A 19,193-nucleotide genomic window follows, 5' to 3' on the forward strand; every position below is an offset into this window, starting at 1 on the left:
CTTGCCCCATGGACATTTGCCTCTGGCAAATGGAGGTGCCCATTGGTGACATGTGGCCCCCAGGAAGTTGCCCGGAAGAGAATATGGCCCTTGGACCAAAAGGATTCCCCACCCCTGGAGGTTTCAACAACTAGATGCAAGATTGGTGAGTGCCTCTCTGCCAGAGCCCAGCCTGTGGCCCACTCAGGGCCCTCCTCCTTTACAACCAACCCCTTGCTTCCTACTTGCACCAGCTTTCCCAACTGAATGTTCGTCACCAGGCCTCCCCCCGCCATCTGCACCACTCCCCAACCTCCTACCAACAATAATTCAATCAAAAGCCAGCACAGAAAACTCACGGTCAGCAGCTGGACCATGTCCACCGGTCTCTGGGAAACAGGATGAGGTGCAAGGTCTTGCTTGAGCACCGACTGGGGCTCGGGCCGCGAGAGGGGCAACCCCGGAGGAGCCCCAGGCCCCGAGGTGGTTGGGATAAAGAGCGCCGGCTTCTGCACTGGGGCCTGATGTGGGGATGGGAGTTCCTGCTTGACAGAGATAGCGACGGGAGACGGGTAGGAGGTCTGGCCTGCATCCGCCTGGCTGCGCTGAAGGTGCAAGTGGGGGTCGATCTGCTGGATGTGCCGGTTGACAGCCACTGGGTGGTGAGTGGGGTCTGGTCCTGCCGCCTGGGCTCCCTTGGGCTCCTGGGAGAGCTGGGGAGTCTTGCTATGAGCTGGCTGGTTGGGGTGGGTGTGCTCCCCTTCTGGCAGACCCTGAGAGGCACAAAGACAAAAGCAGGGCGCGTTGGAGGAGGAGGAAACACTGGTCTGGTCCTGCCTTCCTTGTGCCTGCTCTCCAAAAGAGGGCTCTGGAAGGCAGCAAAGGAGCAGCAAACTCCAAAGCTCACAGAAACACCACCACACCCTCTCCCCAGAAAAGCAAACTAGTGCAGGTTTATTATTCTAGATAAAAACACACGTGTGGCTTCTATCCTTAGGGTCTCCAACAATTGCTCCTCCGCAAGGCTTTCTGCATGTTGCATCTGTATGCTGAGCCATAACCTGCCTCTGTGGCTGTGGTTCTGGTTTCCAGAGCAGCCTTCTCTGGTTTCCAGGACCTTGATTTCCAAGCCCCCACATCTGTCACCACACAGCTACAGATTAAGGACTGCTGTGGGACCCCAATAACACTCCCTGTGACCTGCTACCCTGTGCATCAAATGCTTGTGGTAGCAGCTGCTGGCACTCTCCACTTCCTTCTGAGGTACATGCCTCCCAGCCATGCAATAACTTGCCATACACATACCTGCTGTATCAATCCCAAAATGTTTTTATACACAAGCCAAGAGCAGGCTTGGAAGCTGGGAGGAGGGGTGGGAACGGAAGACAAAATGAGGGACTTGCTGGTGGCACTGCACTTCCTTGCCTCAGGCAGCCTGGAAGATACACAGCCTACTCCCAAGGCAGACGGGCAGGCAGAGCAACTCCCACGTTGTGGAGAGGAAGGAATCCTATTCTGGGCACCTCAAAGAACAAGAGCCAATTCCCACCTGGGTCTTTTGCAGCAAACACAACAGCCAGCCTTGCAACACAGGGACCCCATACCTTTTGGGGCCCAGGGGCACTTTTGATACTGTTGTGGGCACCACAAAATACTGATTCCACAGAAGAAAGATGGGTGATGCTCAGAATGCTTCCCTATGGCATAAGCAGCTTGCGTGAACAAGATTTTCTTTTTTGCACACATTTGAGCCCCAACTGAATTCTGCAGACTGCATTTTTTATCAATTACTATGACACCTGGAGACATGGAACCTGGTCCACAAAAGCTTATGGTGCCATTCTAAACACTGCTAGTCTCCAAGGTGGTACAAGATACAGAAGCATCCCACCTATTGATCCCAGTGCTTTTGGCTTACCTGAGAGGGGGTCATACTCCGAGAAGGCAGCCCAATTGGCGACGCCCCGGAAAACTGAGGATGACCAAGCTGAGCTGCTGGATGGTAGCTCCTCATGTCCCCGTAGACCGTCCTGTAATCGTGGAAGGAGGTGCCCGCCGGGTGCATGATCTGCACGCCGTGAGGGACGACAACTGGTTGCGTCAGAGGGAGTCCTGGCAGCTGGCCACTGAGGAGGCGGGACTCACTGTGCGGGGAGTGAGCCATCTTGACTTCCGAGGCCTTGGGTGCCTCTTTGCCTGATGGGAGAGTCTTTGTGGCAGGGGGCGTCTTCACAGACCTCCCTTCTGGTGTGCGGGACTGCCGGGTCTCTGGGTGATGGTCGCCCCCCACTGCAGCCATGTGTGGGTGCATCATCATCCGCACGTCCCGGGGCACGTTGTACTGGTCGATCCGAATGCCGGAGGGGTGCAAGCGGTAGTCCGGCTGCATGACAAGCACGTCCGACTGTACGGGGGCAGACCCGCGGCACACCGTGTGGTGGTAGTGCATCTCCTCTTCGGAGGAATGCTGGGAAGACAGAGGCGGCATGACGATCTCTCGGATGGGGGCTGGCTGCGGCGTGCTGGACCGCTGCGGCTGCAGAGCCGCCCTTGGGGAGTGAAGCGCTTCGGGACGGATGCTGTAAGGCATGCCTGGCAGAGGAGGGGTGTTCATCCTGACCTCCCCTTGCGAGAGGTGCCCCAGGGAGACCGTCTGGGTGACACTGTGTGGGGGCATGATCACAGACTGCTCGGGGTGCATGCTGGAGATGTATTGAGGCACCGGGATCCCAGGGCAAGGAGACCCCTGGATCCCTAGCATGGAGTTGTTCCCAGACAGGGCTGGGGAAGAAGGGCCACCCGGATGACAAGCCCTTGGGAAGGGAGACGGAGAGTGCCCACTTGTCCGCGGAGAGAGAGGCTCCTGCTTCGTGACCCCCAAGTGAGACACCACCCGCTCCGCTGGGGTGCTGGGCCCTGCACTCACATGATTGGCCTCTGGGTGTATCTTGCTAGACAAGGAGGGGTGATGAGGCCCAACCCCGGGGCTCAAGCTCGAAGGCTGAAGAGTCTTGGTCTCCACTTTCAGGGCACCTGGGTCTGGAAGCTTTTTGTTGGTGGAAGAAGCAATGCTCGGTGGGAGCACCATCTGGTTGTGGACGAGGATGGATGGAGTGTTGGCAGACTGGGAAAGGACTTTGACTGGCCCCGACTGAGAAGTGGGCGCCTGGACAGAGAGGTGCAGGGGCTCAGATTTTTCCAGGCTGCCCCGTTCCTGCTTGATGGAGGAAAGTACAGGGGAAGGGCTGTACTGCTGAGCTCCCAGCACAAGTGACGATGGGGCTGAGACACTCCCGTACCCCGTTGGCGCCTGAGAGCCCTTTGGGATTGGCTGAGAGGGGCCAAGAGGTTCTTGCTTGATCTGGGACTTGGACACCGACTGCTGGAATTCAATGTCCACTGCGCTTGCTGGGGGGATCTGGCTAATCTTTGCTGTGATCCGCTGCTGGCCTTCCGTCTTCTGCTGAGAATAGCTCAGGAGCACAATGCCTTCTGATGTGTTGACGCGAAGGCCTGGGCTGGACCCTGTCTCCACCGGCCGATCTTCAATTACGGACATGGATCCCGGATGGAACCGGCTGTTGTCATTGGTACTTGGCCTCTGCTTGTATTTTGGCGAGAGGGCGTTGACTAGGCACGTCTGGGGCGCTTGCTTCACCAGTGCTATCCGTGGGGTTTCCTCGAGGTCAATGCTGTGGGGCATCCTGCTTATCACAGAAGTGGCCTTGGGAGCAATGACAGTGATGACCTTCTCCTTCTCAGTGAAAACGGGGGCCTCTGCCACTGGCGGCTCCAAAGCATTCATGGCTGGGACAGCTGGCTTGTCTTCTGATCCTGGCCGGACAACCTCTGCTGGAGGGGGTGGAGGATCTTCCTCCACCAGGCGAGGCGAACTCACAGGCTCGGCTATGGCAGCCGTGACATGTGTTGTTGATGCCACGCTGGTTGCAGCGACGTACTTGGGCTCCATCAGTATTTTCCTCAGCGTGCTGGAATTTGTGTCTATATCCGATGCCTTTGTGTCAGGGGGGAGAGCCGGTGGTGGGGTGGAGCGGGCCCGGGCCTCCTCGTGCTTCACAATCCACTCAGTCACCTTTGCTGTGCTGGAGTGAAGGGGGGCAGACCCTGCGGGGACAGGCTTTGCTGCAGCTGAAGGTGGGGCTGCTGCTGCTGGCAGAGGTGTATTGGGGGTGCCTGGCGGAGGAGTCACTGGAGCACTGTCAGCCCCCGGCTGTAGTTTGAAGCCACTCTGGCTCACCTCTTCAACAGGAACCGGCGGAGATAGCAGGTCCACTGCTTTGGGCATGGGGGTGCTCTCTGCCACAGGAGGTTCTGGAGAAGCCCCCTCCAGGGATGCAGCCTTGCCGGCATCAGGGGGACCCGGCTGGGAAGCCAGAGGAGAGCTTTTCTCTTGACTCTCTTCTTTCGAGGCTCCTTCTGACTTCCCTTTAACCTCGTTGGCCACTGGAGATTTGCTTTGTATACGTTCGGGCTCAACAGCCCTCGGTTCTGCTGCTGCATCCCCTTTCTTGCTTGTGCTCCGCTTGCGCCTTGGCCGGCTGGTTTTCTGGCGGCCCCGTTCCTTCCGAGCCATGTCGGCCTCTTGCAAGGGTTCTGCTTCTTGTGCTGAATTGGAGGATTCACTCACACTCACTTCCGCCTCTTTGACAGAGTCTGCCTCTGGGGCAGTGCCAGGGCCCGGTGGGGCGGGCTGCTCAGCTGAAGTGGCTTCCGACTCCAAGATATTGCTCACGGCTTGATCAGTTTCAGGCTCCATCTCTTCTCGTGCGGGTGGGAGCACCAACGGTTCTGCGGGCATTTCCGATTCGGATTCGGTAGGATATGTTGGTGGAGCAGGGAAACTTTCAGCCTCTCCAGAGATGTCATAGATGATGGAGCCAATGGCGGCTGCAAGTTCTGTTTCGCTGGCCTGATGAGCAGGCTTGTCCCCGTCTTCCTCTGGGCGAACGTCTGACACTTCAGCCGCCTGTTCCTTGTAGGCTGCAATCGTCTGGCTTTCGGTGAGCTTTGCAATATTCTCCACGGCCTGCTCCAGCTCGATCTGCTTGGCCAGCCGGTCTGCTTCAGGAGACTGCGTTGACTCACAAGCCAGATCCTTCTCTGCTTCCTGGAAGGGGTCTTCTGCCTCTGTCTTTATGAAATGGGGTGACAATTTGTCTTCCTTCCGGGGACTTTTGTTCTTGGGGGAAGATGCCGGCACAGGCTCCATGTCCTCTTCGCTGGGCCGCAAAGCACCTTTGACTTCATCCACATTAAGCCGGATTTCAACGCTTTTCAAGCTCTTCATCAAGGAGGCTTTATCGACAGCCTTGACGTTCCTGGATCTTCCACGTTTGGACTTTGGAGTTCTCTCAGAGACAGGCTTTCTTTCCACAATCTCAATGGTGCAGGCTTCAGGGACATTTTTCTCCAGCTCGACTTCTTTCCTATCTCGCTTCTGGTCACTCAGAAGAGGCTCTTTCTCCACTTTGGGCTTGTTACCGTTTTCACTTCCATTCGAGCCTTGGCCAGGGAGGTCAGGGGACTCTTCTGGCACCACCAAATTCTCAGCCTTCGACTCGTTCTTACCCCCTTTCTTAGCTTGAGGAGAGCTGGCTGCTGGAGAGTGGCCGTGTGCCAGCTTTTGGGATCGGGGCGACCTCCACCCCTCCACGGGTTTCGGGACTTCCACCATCTCTTTTGATTCTGCTTCTTCTACCTCTAGGTGGGCTGGTTCAGCCTTCACGGGAGAGACTTCCTCCTCAGGCTTGCGACGGGATTTGGGAGGCCTGCCTCTCCTTGGAGGGGTTGGAGTTAAGGTAGAGTCTGGTGGCTCCCTTTCAACCCTTTTCCTGGTAGGCCTGGTGACCTCCAGAGTATCCTTCATGGGCGATGGGCCTTCATGATCCCCTGTGGTGGCATAAACTGACCGCACATTCCTGCGCCTCGTCCTGCCCACTGGCAAGCTAGGCTCTGGGTTTTCCGGCTCTGGTGCAGCACTTGGAGATTTAGCAGCGTTTCTCGGAACCTTCTCTGTTTCCACCTTCAGTGCTTCCCCGCGGGGAGAGCCCGACCTTTTAAGTTTCTCGCGGTCAATCCTTTCACTCTTCCTTGTGACAGGCTTCTCCGCAACGTTTGCAACCGAAGTCTGGACAGGGTTTTTGGAACGTTTATTCTTGTATGGTTTCTTGTCTTTGATGACAACAAGGGGTTCGGCTTCCATCTCTGTGTCGGAGACTGGAGGCAGGACCTCCACAGCTGGCTCTGCTTTCTGCCCTGCACCAGCCTCAGAGTTCAGAGGTGGTGAAACACTTTCTTCTTTCAGCTCAGGCAGTTCCTCGGACCTTGCTGCTGGTTTGAGTGGTGGAGGTGGTGGTGGTGGTGGTGGTGGGATTATTTCAGGTTCTGGATCTGTGCCGATGTCCGCTTGAGAGAAAGAAGATCCAGGTGTGGGTGGCTTTGTGTCCAAATAGGAAGGGTGCACTAGGGGTACCAAGTCTTCCTCAGGAGGAGTTGCTGCAGAAAGAGCAGGGTCCTTGTTGATGTCTATTCCTGGCGGTGCTTCCATATGCTCAGGTGGTTCAGTTTTGACAGCAGCAAGGAGTTCTGGAAGAGGCTTTGGTTCTTCAGCCACAGGGCCAAGTTCAGGTAGAGGCTTCTCTTCTCTCAAAGAGGGCGCAATGACTGACAACTTCTCGTTTGTGACCTTTTCCGGCATGGCTGGCCCTGGTTCTTGGAGTACAAGAGCAACTGGAAATGGCCCAACTGAAAGCAGGTGCTTATGTTCTGCCACTTTGTCCTCAGGCGCTGCTGCTTCTGGGCTTTTGGGCTGACTCTCCTTCTCCTCCTGCTTTTCTGCTTCTTTGGGCTTCTGGTCTTTCTCCTTTTCTTTTTGTTGCATTCGTGTGAGCTCCACAAACCTGCTGTGGAAGAGAACCACTGGCTCTGGCACAAACTCTGACATGCCAATGTTCCCATCCAGGGATGCCTGCCGGCCATACAATCTACCAGAGAGGAAGTCAAGGTCTTCGTCTTTCCTTTCCAAGTGCTGCAGGCGCTTCGAGTCCTGCTCAAAGATGGAGCTGTGCAGGAAGCGTGAAGCAAAGAGCTCCTGCCTCTCTTGCTCATCCTCCTTGTGGTCTTCCTTCTTATCATCCAGCTTCCCTTCAGAATCGGTTCGGATTTTCTTCTTTTTCATATACCACGAGGGGATAGGCCTTGGAGCAGAATCCACTTTCTCTTTGTCCTTATTGTTCCTAAAATTAGCAAACCTCGAGTCCCAGTCAAGGAAAGACCAATTCTCTTCTCTGGAGGATGAGAGAGATTTGGCTCTCTCAAGCAAGGCCTTTGTGTCGGGAGTGATTGTCTTGTCCAATGCAAAGGAATAAAACTTGTTCCTTTCCAAAGAGGTTGGCAGCCTCTCCTCCCGATCACGAAGTTTCTCTTCCCTGTCCCGTAATAAAAAAGACAACCTGGAGCTCTCCAGCAACGAAGGGTTTTTTGGAGAATGGGCTTTATTATCGCCATCATCGTCAGAGTCTGAAGGCACCTCTCCTGGCTCCAGGTCCCGTATTGACCGCTTCCTTATGCCATCTCTCTTGACAATGCTGCTTGGGAAGGTGATGTCCACCCTCCCAGGCTCTTGTTTCACTTGGGATTCCCATCTGTTCAGTTCTTCCTCACAACTCACAGAAGATAATTTTATTTTAGCCATTTCTACCATCTGCTCTCTTCGACTGGAGTCGTAGGGATTAAATTTCAAAGAATCCTCCCTCACAGCCACATTAGAATATGGAGGACCCTTTTCATCCATTTTAGGTGACTCTTTGGTTTCTTTCACAGGCACCAGCCTCGGGGACTCCAGCATCTCCTCATCCTCATGGAAAGGGAAGGGCCTGAGGCTAGGGGAACAGGCCGCCCTTTCGGAGTCCTCGCTCACCTGCCGAGAGCTCCTGTAGTTTCTCTCTCTCTTTGTGCTAATTTCAAAGTCGAAAGCGTCAGAGGATTTCTTCCGCTTGCTGGGAGGGGAGTCGTCTGTCACATCCTGCGGGGGTTTCCCCACTTCATGCACCAGGCTACGCCTCTCGTACTCATCAAGGTCTTTCTTTGGGCTGCCAAACTTCTCGTGCTTTGCAATTTCCATTTCCATTTGCTGCTTCAACCTGCGACTCAGCTCCATTTGCTTCCGATAACTCTGCGTGTGATCAATGTCTATGGGAATCTTTTCCTCAATGTCGGATGACGGAGGCTTCTCTTGAGCTAGCTTGTGGTCGGGCACTTCTTCGGGAAGACTGCAGTAGTTTTTCCATTTGTCCTCTCGCTCAGTTCCTTGGTCATCTAACAGCTGTATATGCTTGTGCTGCAATTTGATGGAATTCACCTTCCTTGCAGGGATCTCAGGGGCTTCCCCGGGTTCCTCAAGTAGCTCCCCCAGCCTAGCCTGCAGCTCTAAACTGGGCCGTAAACCAATCCCCAGAGAAATACTGGCTGGCTCTTGAGCTTCTTTGGGGCTGGTCACTGAGGCAAGCCTTTCCTGCTTGCTTTTCTTGGATTCCCTTTTAAGAGTCTCTTTCCTCAAGGGCTTTCTCTCAGATTCACTACTTGTTAACTCAATCTGCTTTTTCAAAACCACACGCCCATCCTCCTCCTCCTGACTACTCCTTTTAAAGTCCGTTTTTTGCTTATCTGGCTTGAGGTTTGCATCCGCAAAGCGTCTTTTGCGAGCTTCCAGCTTTTCTAGATCTACTGGGTTAGTCACTTCACTAGGCAGCTCTGCCTTCAGGTGCTTCTTAGGCTTCAGTTTTGCATCCTTTTCAACCACTTCGATGTGACTGGCAAGCACCTTCTCTTTTGGCACTTTCACTCGGGCAGGTTCAAGTTTCAGCTGCTCTGACTTGGTTTGGTCTGCCTGAGAAATTTGCATTTTTTGTTCAAGCAAAGGAGACTTGAGCATGTCGTTTTCTTGCTTCCCACGCAGCTTTTCCAAAGCAGGCTGTTCGATTACTTTCCCTTCCTTTTCCTTGACTCGTGTTAGCACGACACATGGCATCAGCTCCAGACGGTTCTTTGCAGCTCCTTCTTTATCTGCTCTCTCCCGACTCGCTTTGCTGCTGCCTTTGACCTTCTCAGGGGTGGGCTCTCGTTCGGTTTCTGGGTCTGTTTCCGATGACTGAGAGCTGGGAGAATGATTTTTGGCCCTCCGTTTCTGTTTGTCTGCTTTATCCTTTTCAAGTTTTTCTGGTTTCTCCTTCCTTACCAGGCGCTTGTCTTTGTCCGTTCTCTCTTGCTCAAAGGCCCGCTCTTTTTCGGGCTTCTCGTTTTTTGTGTAGCGCTCGAGGCGGGCTTTGTCCAGCTTGTCATAGCGGGGTGGGGAGAGGGAGCTGCAGCTGCCGCTCCGCTCCGAGGACCGGCTGTAGATCCTCCGCTCAGAATCACTCTGCAGCCTCTCTGATTGGGACGGAGATGCTCCAGGGCTTTGGGGCCGTCGGGAATGAGCTGGGCTTTGGCTCCTTTCAATAGGCCTCCTTTCATGGTCCCGGTCCCGGTCTGATTCAAATCGCTCCCGCTCCCGTTGCCTGTAACTATACTCTCTTATGTCTTGCTCATAAGGGTCACCCCTGTAATCTCTGTATTCCCGTGGGTCGTCGTAATACCGTGGGTCGTAATACTCTGCTTGGTAAGGATCCCAGTCAGCATAAAACTCCCTGCTACGGGCTGGATATTCTCTCCGAGGATCTTCAGGATACGTTCCTGGGGTGCGAACAGCCTCATAGTAGGTACGGTCAGCAGCATATTCATAAGATCCTCTCCTTTCATCCCTGCCAAACCCAGGAACATAAAAAAGTCAGCTTCTCCCCAGATCAAGACCACCATATACAGCTCGACTACTGTAGCTACAGGTTCAATCAAAAGACAAAAATAACAGCTATTTTCTAAGCAGGCAGCTGATCCTTTAGTTCAATATCCCACATCCCACTGCTAAAAGAAGCTTCAGAGGCTTTTCCTAAGCCATGACCTTCAACAGGAATGAGTGATGAAAAAAACCCACTTCTGCACTATGGCCCTTCAGCTTCCAGCCCAGGTTCTTGTAGTCCCTTGCTATATATGGAATGTGTCTGGCAGGGCTGGGCGATATCTGTTGCAGGTGGAATTCTGCACATTCTCAGGAAGGGAGGCCAACATGGCACAGGTGTTCCAGGTCACTGCAGCAGCTCCCTCGCCATCCATGTCTCTTGGTCCAATGTACACCGTGAGACAGCACTCTGGGCCTCTCCCTCAAAATGTCCCCCTGTTTACAAGCCTTGGTTATGAGCTGCAATCATTTAAACAGAATTGCTGCTGGCTGCTAACCCTTTCCCCAACTCACAATGGTATTTTGGATGTCCATTGTAAAAATAAAAAAGCCAAAAAGAATTGAAATGACGGCAGGAAAAATGCCAAAAAGCTTGAATTATGAATTGCTGGGTAGATAGATCCTCCCAACCTCCAGAGACCCATTTTGGGCTGCTGTAAAGACACCGGGGGCACTTGCCTTCTTTCTGCCAGCATTTCATAGAAGTCTCTGATATCTTGGCCCGTATTCTCCATAGATTGATAGAATGACAACTGGCTTTCACGGTTTGCAAAATCCACCTGAAAAACAAGAATTTTTAAAGGCCCATTACTCCCAATAACACCCAATTATGAAAAAAGGTTCATCATCTGCATTTAAGACACGAGGAAAGGAGAGCAGATCTGTGACACGATTAAAAGTGCCCCCCGCCCCATTAAACCATCAGATGAGGAGAATTTTGCTTGCTGGTGGGTTTTTACATAGAAGCTAGTTTTAATAGAATATGGTACTTCACAGCTTAAATGTGGGTATGGAAGTATCATAATTTCATACACATTATGAAAAAAGAACAGCAACCATGCTGGGCCAATTCAGCAATGGCCAACCAGATACATTAGAGAATCTCATAAGGAAGGTGGGGAAGACATCAGTGCATTTAGCCACTGATAACCTTCAACATGTTAATATGAGAGTGATTTTTCTGTATGATTTTAGTCAAAAGGATCACGAGCGAATTATGAATGCTTGTATAACTAGTGAGATGTTGATGTTGTTCCTGTTCTTACTGTTGCTTTTCCCAAGAATATACTGTAATTAAAATGCCTCTGATCAATCTTACACAGCAAGCCAAACCCAGAATACTAAATCCACAGATACTAAATCCACAAATGCACAGAGTATGGGAAACAAGCAAGATGAATTGAAGCTTTTAGTACAGGATTGCAAATACGACCTGGTAGGCATTACTGAAAACTGGTGGCTTTAGACTCATGACTGGAATGTAGGAATTGTAAGGTATAACCTGTTCAAAAGGAATAGACCAAACAGGAAGAGAGGAGGAACATGGGGAACTTCAATTTCCCTGACATCTGTTGGGATTCTAACTCTGCCAAGAATGTAAGGTCCAACAAACTCCTCCATTGCCTCGCCGACAATTTCATTCCCCAAAAGGTGGAAGAAGCATCAAGGGGATCATCAAGAGGAACTGATTGACAAAGTGGAAGTACAAAGAAACTTGGGAGAAAATGACTATGCTCTTCTGGTTTTCATGATGCAGAGGCAAGGGGAAACTGTGTAGTCGGACACACACTCTGGACTTTAAAAAGGCCATTTTTCAAAAAGCTTAAGGAACTACTGGGTGTGATTCCAACAGTTGCAGGGGGAAAGTCAGGCTGGCTAAAGCTCAGAATGAACTCAGGCTCGCAAGGGAGGTTAGAAATAATAAAAAAAGGTTTCTTTGGCTATGTCGGAAGTAAGAAGAACAACAAGGAAGTGGTGGATCCTCTCCTTGGAGAAGACAAAGAAAAGGGGGAACTACTCAACACCTACTTTGCCTCTGTTGTCACCCAAAAAGAAAGCAATGCCGAACATGGTGATAACAGAATAAATGATGGAAGGAGGGAGCTGCGTCCCAAGATAGGAAAAGAGGTAGTAAGGGAACACCTAGCTACTTTAAATGAATTCAGATCTCCAGGGCTTGATGAGCTGCATCCAAGGGTCTAAAGGAGGTTGTGGATATAATTTCAGAGCCTTTGTCTATGACCTTTGAGAAATCTTGGGAGAACGGGTGAGGTCCCTACAGACTGGAGGCGGGCAAATGTTGTCTCCATCCTCAGAAAGGGGGAAAAGGAAGACCCAGGTAGCTACCGACCGGTGAACTTGACATCAATACCAGGGAAGGTCCTAGAACAGATAATTCAACAGTTGGTCATTTAGAAAAGGATGCTGTGATTACTAAGACCCAGCATGGATTTCTCAAAAATAAGTCATGCCAGACCAATCCGATTTCTTTTCTTTTTGCTTTTTTGCTGGTGGAATTACAAACTTGGTAGATCAGAGAAATGCTGTGGACATAGTGTGTCTTGATTTCAGTAATCCCCCACAATATTCTTGTGAGGAAGCTGGTAGAATGTGAGTTGAACAAGGTAGATTTGTAGCTGGTTGACTGACTGAACCCAAAGAGTACTCATTATTGGTTCCTCGTCATCCTGGAATAAAGTGACAAGTGAGGTGCTGCAGGGTTCTGTCCTGGGCCCGTTATTCAACGTCTTTATAAATGACTTGGATGAAGGAATTGAGGGGATGCTCATCAAATTCGCAAGTGATACAAAACTGGGAGCAGTAGCAAATGCCACAGAAGACAGAATCAAAATTCAAAAAGACATATTGGAGAACTGGGTGCAAGCTAACAAAAAGAATTGCAAAAGGGATAAATGTAAGGTTCTGCACTTAGACAGAAGAACCAGATGCACAAATATAGGATGGGGGACACCTGGGTTACTAGAAGTACATGTGAAAAGGATTGAGGGGTCTTGGTGGACCACAAGCTTAACATGAGGCAACAGTAGCAAAAAAAAAAGGCAAACGCTATTCTAGGCTGTATCAACAGAAGTATAGTGTTCAGATCAAGGTAAAGGACCCCTGACAGTTAAGTCCAGTCGCAAACGACTCTGGGGTTGTGGCGCTCATCTCGCTTTACTGGCTGAGGGAGCCGACGTTTGTCTGCAGACAGTTTTTCCGGGTCATGTGGCCAGCATGACTAAGCAGCACACGGAAACGCCATTTACCTTCCCACCAGAGTGGTACCTATTTATCTACTTGCACTTTTTGGGGGTGCTTTCGAACTGCTAGGTTGGCAGGAGCTGGGACTGAGCAACGGTAGCTCACCCCATTGTGGGGATTCGAACCGCAGACCTTCTGATCAGCAAGCCCTAGGCTCAGTGGTTTAGACCACAGCGCCACTCACGTCCCAGGGAAGTAATAGTATCACTTTATTCTGTCTTGGTCAGACCAACCCTGGAATACTGTGTCAAGTTCTGGGTGCCACAATTTAAGAAGGATGTTGACAAGCTGGAACGTGTGCAGAGGAGGGCAACTAGGATGATCAAGGTCTAGAAGCCAAGCCTTATGAGGGGCGGTTGAAGGAGCTAGGTATGTATAGCATGGAAAAGAGGAGACCGAGAGGAAATATGATAGCAATCTTCAAATATCTAAAGGGTTGTCACATGGAAGCTTTTTTCCCCTGCTCTGGAAAGTAGAATTCTTACCAATGGCTTCAAGTCACAAAAAAGGAGATTTAGATTAAACACACAGAAAAATTTTCTGACGCAAGAGCTGTTCAACAGTGGAACAGTCTCCCTTGGAAGGTTGTGAACTCTCCTTCCTTGGAGGTTTTTAAGCAGAGGTTGGGTGGCTATCTGTCATGGATGCTTTAGCTGAGGCTCCTGCATTGCAGGGAGTTGGACTAGATGACCCTTGGAGTCCCTTCCAACTCTATAAATTAGATTCAATAAATCCCTCTCTCAGGAAGTTGAATAAACAATCCTCAAACACCTGTTACAATGTAAAAAAAAAAAACCAAACGGCTAATTTTAATCAAAGACGGATGCACCAGAAGACATTCTGTAATACTCCACAGCAACAGGGCAGGCAGAAATCAAACTCACTGAAGCCACACAAACTATAGAACTAACACACAGGAGGCTCAATGTTAAATTCATCCTATACAGTGCACTTTTAAGGTGTTCACCTCTTAGTGCAGTCCCCTGCCCCACCTACCTACCCCCCCCCCCAAATATGGTGGCTTCCTGCTGGCTGGGACTTATGTGAGTTGTGGTCCAAAACACTGGGAGGGCACTAGGTTGGGGAGGGCTATCCTACTGAGGGCTACCCACACCCCTGACACCAGGTAGGATGTCTTATTTGGAAGCAGATAACCAAGCAAGACAAGAGGAGACAACATTTGAAAGGCCGTCCTGGGCAGTGCCCAATGCACCGCAAGGACCACATCTTTCCTCTGACGTAGAACTTATCTCCATCTCGGAAAAAGCACCATGGGACACAGCACATGCCTTTATTATGCCCCAAATGGCACAACACACCTGGCACATCCATGTACACAAGGCAAGACTCCTGCGCTCAAGGTGATCTCTCCTTGGGAAGGATGTGGTGAGCCAAGAGGGCAAAGGAAATTCTACAGCTGCAGAGATATTAGCGGCACAAGGTCCAGCAGCCAAAGAACTTAGGAAAGGAGAAGAACTGAGCAAAGCAAATGACAGGAAGGGAAAGGCTGGAAGCAGCAGTTGGAGATGCCCGCACAGCTCCACTCGGCAGAGGGGGGTGACAATAATCAATCTTATAAAAACTTTGGCAAACCATTCTGTGTCATTAAGCAATTCCCCTGCCTGGCCTATTATTTACTATTGTTTATTATCATTACTACTAATCTTTAGGAACTTAATTTTGCAGACCTTAATTTTATTCCCACCGATTTTCCTCCCCTTGGTCTCTTTTACAGCAGCTTGTGCATATTCAATTTCATTGTAGATAACGAGAGCCATGCCTTTTAAGCGGTCAAACACCACCTGTAAGAACAAAAAAACAAAACAAAACCAAAATAAGAGCCTCATCCACAGGACAGAAACGTCAGTCCCAGCAAACAAATGTAACTAGGGGCAGGGAGAATAGATACGGTTACAACACCAAATTTAGAGGCATTTTCAGCCTTCCCCGCAACAAGGCATCTTGTAAGAGAGACAATAAAAAGGGGCAAAAGGGACTGCTCTAGATTGAGAATAAAGTGGCTTGAGGCATTGGTAGGCCTTTATTTTGTTTTTCTGTATTTTACTTATTTCCCTGCAGTTGCAAATTTTATGCCCAGAGAGTACAAATTCTGTTTAAAAAACAGAACAAAAACAAGTGTAAGAAACCACAGTTTCACTAAGGAGATAAATGTGTGCTGCTCGAGACACAATGCACCAGCAGGCTTTGTGGAAGTAATGCCAAGAGTTCAAAATCCCACCCACTCCCTGCAGAGATTATGCAGGAGGCATTCCTGGCTCAAGCTTGTCCAACCCCCTTCATGGTTCATTCATGCAGAGGTGCTACATGACTTTAAGATCAACCTCTGCTCCAGAGATTATAAGGCAGCTCAGTGCATGTACCTGAGATACCTGCAAGGGGGAAGAGGGGAGATTAAAGGCATTGGGGGAGGGGGGAGAAGTCAGTTGCCTCTGCATTTAGAATGGGAGCCATAAGACAACTTCTGCATCTAATGTGACTAATCTGAGCCCTGTCACTGAAGTGGGCCATGCATCCACAATTCTAGGGGGGTTCACAGTTTTGCAAAGGTGGGGAGGAGGAAGAGAAGGTGGGCAGACACACCAAGCACTCTCTGCATACGTTTGGCTTGCCTTAACATGCCATTTCCCCAACTGGAAAAAAAAGTTGGCGAGAGCTTTGGACCTCTCAGAAGGATAGGCTCAGCCCGGAGAGAGAGAGAAATAGAGAGACAGAAGCAGGTCTTCAGGGCGGAGTTTGAATGTAGGGTCAGAAAAGAGCAGGTGTATTGAGGAAGGAAGAGAGGAGACCTCTTCGTGCTGCAGAAAGCCTCCCACCTACCTTCACCACAGGACCATAGCGGCAGAAATGTCGCGTTAAATACTGATCCGTCACGTTTGTCGAAAGACCATCCAACCACATGCAGTTGGTGGGCATGCTCTTCCCAAAGCCCAGCTGGACACAAAAGGGCAAAACTTCCAGTCAGTCAAAGAATTCACAATTAAGCTCATTTAACAAGAGCAGGCCTAATTCTAAGCTAAGATCCATATAGCAGGGGTGAGCAAGTACGTACTAAGCCAGTTTTTGGGTTTTTAAAAGCCAGTTTTAATTAACATAAATTCCAGAAGCTTAAATGGACACAAAATGTGGTCCCTTCCTATGGCAAGTGAATCAAGTGCAACTTGCAGTCCGTACTGGACAGGCAGGACAAGGAGCTGGAGAGAAAACTGTGAATGGCCAAGGAAACAAATGCCACCTCCACACCCATTCAGTTTCCGGGTTCTGCACCAAGATGGTCAAACAACTTTGCCCATTCGTGCCATCTGGAGGGACTGAAAAATCCCAAAAAACAATCCGATCTCAACTACAAGCAAACAGAAAGGCCCTAAGAGGGACACAGGGCATCTTATCCATGCTTCACGGCTCAAGCTGACAAGAATCACTTAAAATCTCTGGAAACAAAAACAAAAAAAACCCCTCAAAGAGCAGTACTTCTAGGAGAAAATTTACCTTGAGCCGATTATTTCCGAGATATTCCCCATCCATCTTCTTGATCGCTTTACACACACTTGTAATATCACAGTACTGCAGGAATGCATACTGGGGAACCCCGTTCACTTTCTTGATGTCAATATCCTGGTGGGGAAGGAAAGCAATTCACACTGAAAGACAACTAGGCCACAGGGCACCAAGAGGACTGCTGGTCAAAGAGAATGCCCTGCTAAGGAGGAAGCAGGCTCATAGTTTTGCAGGTTGGCCTTCAGGGATGCAGCTGACTCCAGTTTAAAACAGTTGTTGGCAAGGTAAAGCTCAGCAACGTAAGTGGGAGTCTGCAACTGGTGGCCCTAGGTCAAGTATCCACTCACATCTGTGGACTCTCCTTTGCTTCCTAAACCAGCAAGGTCAGGTTGGGGTGTGGACACAAGTGACAGAAGCAGTTTCCCCTCCCCAGCTTCTTTTTCTAAAAGACAATACCCCAGAACCATTCAGTGTTCCTGTCCTATTTTTATGCTCTTAAAAATACTGCTCATGCAAAACCACAACAATCCACTCTTCCCTCCCTTCCTCATCTCACAGCTCATTCTAAGATGACGCACACAATAAAATCCAGATGAACAACAGCAACAATACTGTGATGCTGATTAGTTATCTGAATGCTGGCTGTGTGTGTGTGTGTGTGTGTGTGTGTGTGTGTGTGTGTGTGTCTTTAGCGACAGCTGAAATCTTAGCAGTGACTAAGATACTCTGGAAATATTTAAAACCTGTCCCAGAGAAATTATCTACCTGGGGATTTAATGGGCTTAGGCAGGCAGAAGGATAAACAACATTTTGGCCAGCCTTCACTCTGATGACTAGGAGCCGAGGCAGGCACAATGTTCTCTGAGTAGGACGAGTCATTCTCCCAAGCTAGAAATAGAAGCTGGACACTTTCTATTTTTGCAAAACAACACTCACTTCTGCCTTTGTGAGCAGGCAAGGAAGGAGACTCCAGCACCTTCAACAAGTCCAGGGACAAGAGCAAAAGATCCAGAGAAGATTTCCATTCCCAGAAGCCTTTGGCTCCAAACAAAGGTGGGGAAGCAAAGACTTGCCCAAAGAGGGGACTTCTCTAACACCAGCCAGTCTTTGTTCTAGTGACGTAGCAGCATAGCTTCCAACTTAGGGTGACTGACTTGCCGTGAGCAAGCAATTAAAGCAAAAACAAACAGCTACAACCCTAGGTGTCACTTTCCCATTAATGATGAGGCATCCACACAACAGTGGATCTGCAACATACCCTACTGCCACAGTCAGTGTGCGCAAATGACAGTCTCTTTTCTCCTGGATGTTTCCTGAGTTTGCACGCAGTGCTTTTCAGGGCGTGCAGGTGGGGGATTAAAAGGCCTGGCAACACTCAACCCAGGCAGCTCTTGGTCCTGCTTGCTAACACATTCTCCTTCCCCAATGCCAAACACACAGAAGTGGAAGCAGTTTCTGCTGAACCAGGCTTGCATTGTTCAGCCATGGACATGAGTTTAGCAAATGCCTAGTAAGCAAGTGAAAAGGCTCCACCTCTTCAAGACAAAGCAAGAAGAGCTGCGCCCTTCGGGAAGGGAAGTCCCAGGGCTGCACAGCTGCCCCCGGTGCTCTTCCTCCTTGGGCACTTATAGGTGGGAAGGGCCAGGCAAGCCTTCTAACCAGCTGCCTCAAGTGCCACCTCTTCTTGCAAGGGAGCACAGCAAAGGAGGCAGTATCTGACATATGTAGGGCGCAGAGCATTCAGCAGATCAAACGGGGTTGTTTTCAATGTAAGGATGTCAAGACATTGCTATCCAGGGATAGGGAAGCTGCCTTTTCCCCCTTCCAAATTTATTCTTTCTATATCATGGCTCAATAAGATCCAGTGATGCTTATCAGATTAATGGACCTTCACAGCTTATCTTTAATGAGCTGAAACATGCTTCTCTCTCAAATGAACTGATACAAACACACACACACTGTACATACCACTATCCCTCCAAAACGCTGGAAAATGTTGCGAAGGTCATGATAAGTGGTGGTTTTTTCTAGATTGCCGATGAACAGAGTTCTCGTTGCCTTGGGGTGGAATTCATCTATTCTTTCATCTAAAGGCCGAAATTCATTCTCGCTCTCTGTTTCTGGAGGCAGGTGATTAAAAAAAAGTTCTTTTAACATTCTGTGGTGTCTTCTCTCTTTAACATTCTGTAGTGCCTAAATCTCTCTAAAGTGCCATGTCAGGAGGGCTGAGCTTCATCCCACCCCATTTCAAATGATCATAGATCTAGTAATGCCAACAAATTAAAGGTCAAAGCAGTCTACCAACTCCTATTCCGTAAGCAGAAACTAAATTCAACAGACTAATCTGGAAGGAAAACTGAAACAAGAGCTCCCGCCCACTTCAATGAGATTTGTGAAGAGGTTCCTGGTGGATGGTCCCAATCCACCAAAAATGACCAGCTGGCTAATGTTTTTGTTAGGGCCAACTTAAGCATCGCTAAACTTGAAGAAGAGCCATAGCTCACTGGTAGAGCATCTGCTTTGAAAGCAGAATGCCCCATGTTCAATCTCCAACAGCTCCAAGTTTCCTGGAAGAGAATGAGTC

At 49.9% G+C, this 19,193-nt stretch overlaps 1 protein-coding gene across 10 annotated transcripts in view; it reads right to left on the reverse strand.

The window, feature by feature from the left end:
• Positions 1 to 19,193, reverse strand: part of SPEN (spen family transcriptional repressor) — a 71,721-nt gene that overhangs the window by 2,439 nt on the left and 50,089 nt on the right. For 3 of the 10 annotated variants that reach the window (XM_035120375.3, XM_035120378.3, XM_088670930.1), the window contains 7 exons: positions 18,578 to 18,729; positions 16,601 to 16,726; positions 15,932 to 16,045; positions 14,782 to 14,895; positions 10,511 to 10,611; positions 1,898 to 9,797; positions 339 to 752 (listed from right to left, as the gene is read on the reverse strand). In XM_035120375.3, the coding sequence (XP_034976266.3) occupies positions 339 to 752; positions 1,898 to 9,797; positions 10,511 to 10,611; positions 14,782 to 14,895; positions 15,932 to 16,045; positions 16,601 to 16,726; positions 18,578 to 18,729 (8,921 nt within the window). The remainder of the gene's footprint in view (positions 1 to 338; positions 753 to 1,897; positions 9,798 to 10,510; positions 10,612 to 14,781; positions 14,896 to 15,931; positions 16,046 to 16,600; positions 16,727 to 18,577; positions 18,730 to 19,193) is intronic. The other 7 variants (XM_035120379.3, XM_088670933.1, XM_088670934.1 and 4 more) reach the window with 3 other exon arrangements.

This window comes from Zootoca vivipara, chromosome 6 (assembly GCF_965207765.1).
Source record: "Zootoca vivipara chromosome 6, rZooViv2.hap1.1, whole genome shotgun sequence".
In the NCBI taxonomy this organism is placed as follows: Eukaryota; Metazoa; Chordata; class Lepidosauria; order Squamata; family Lacertidae; genus Zootoca; species Zootoca vivipara.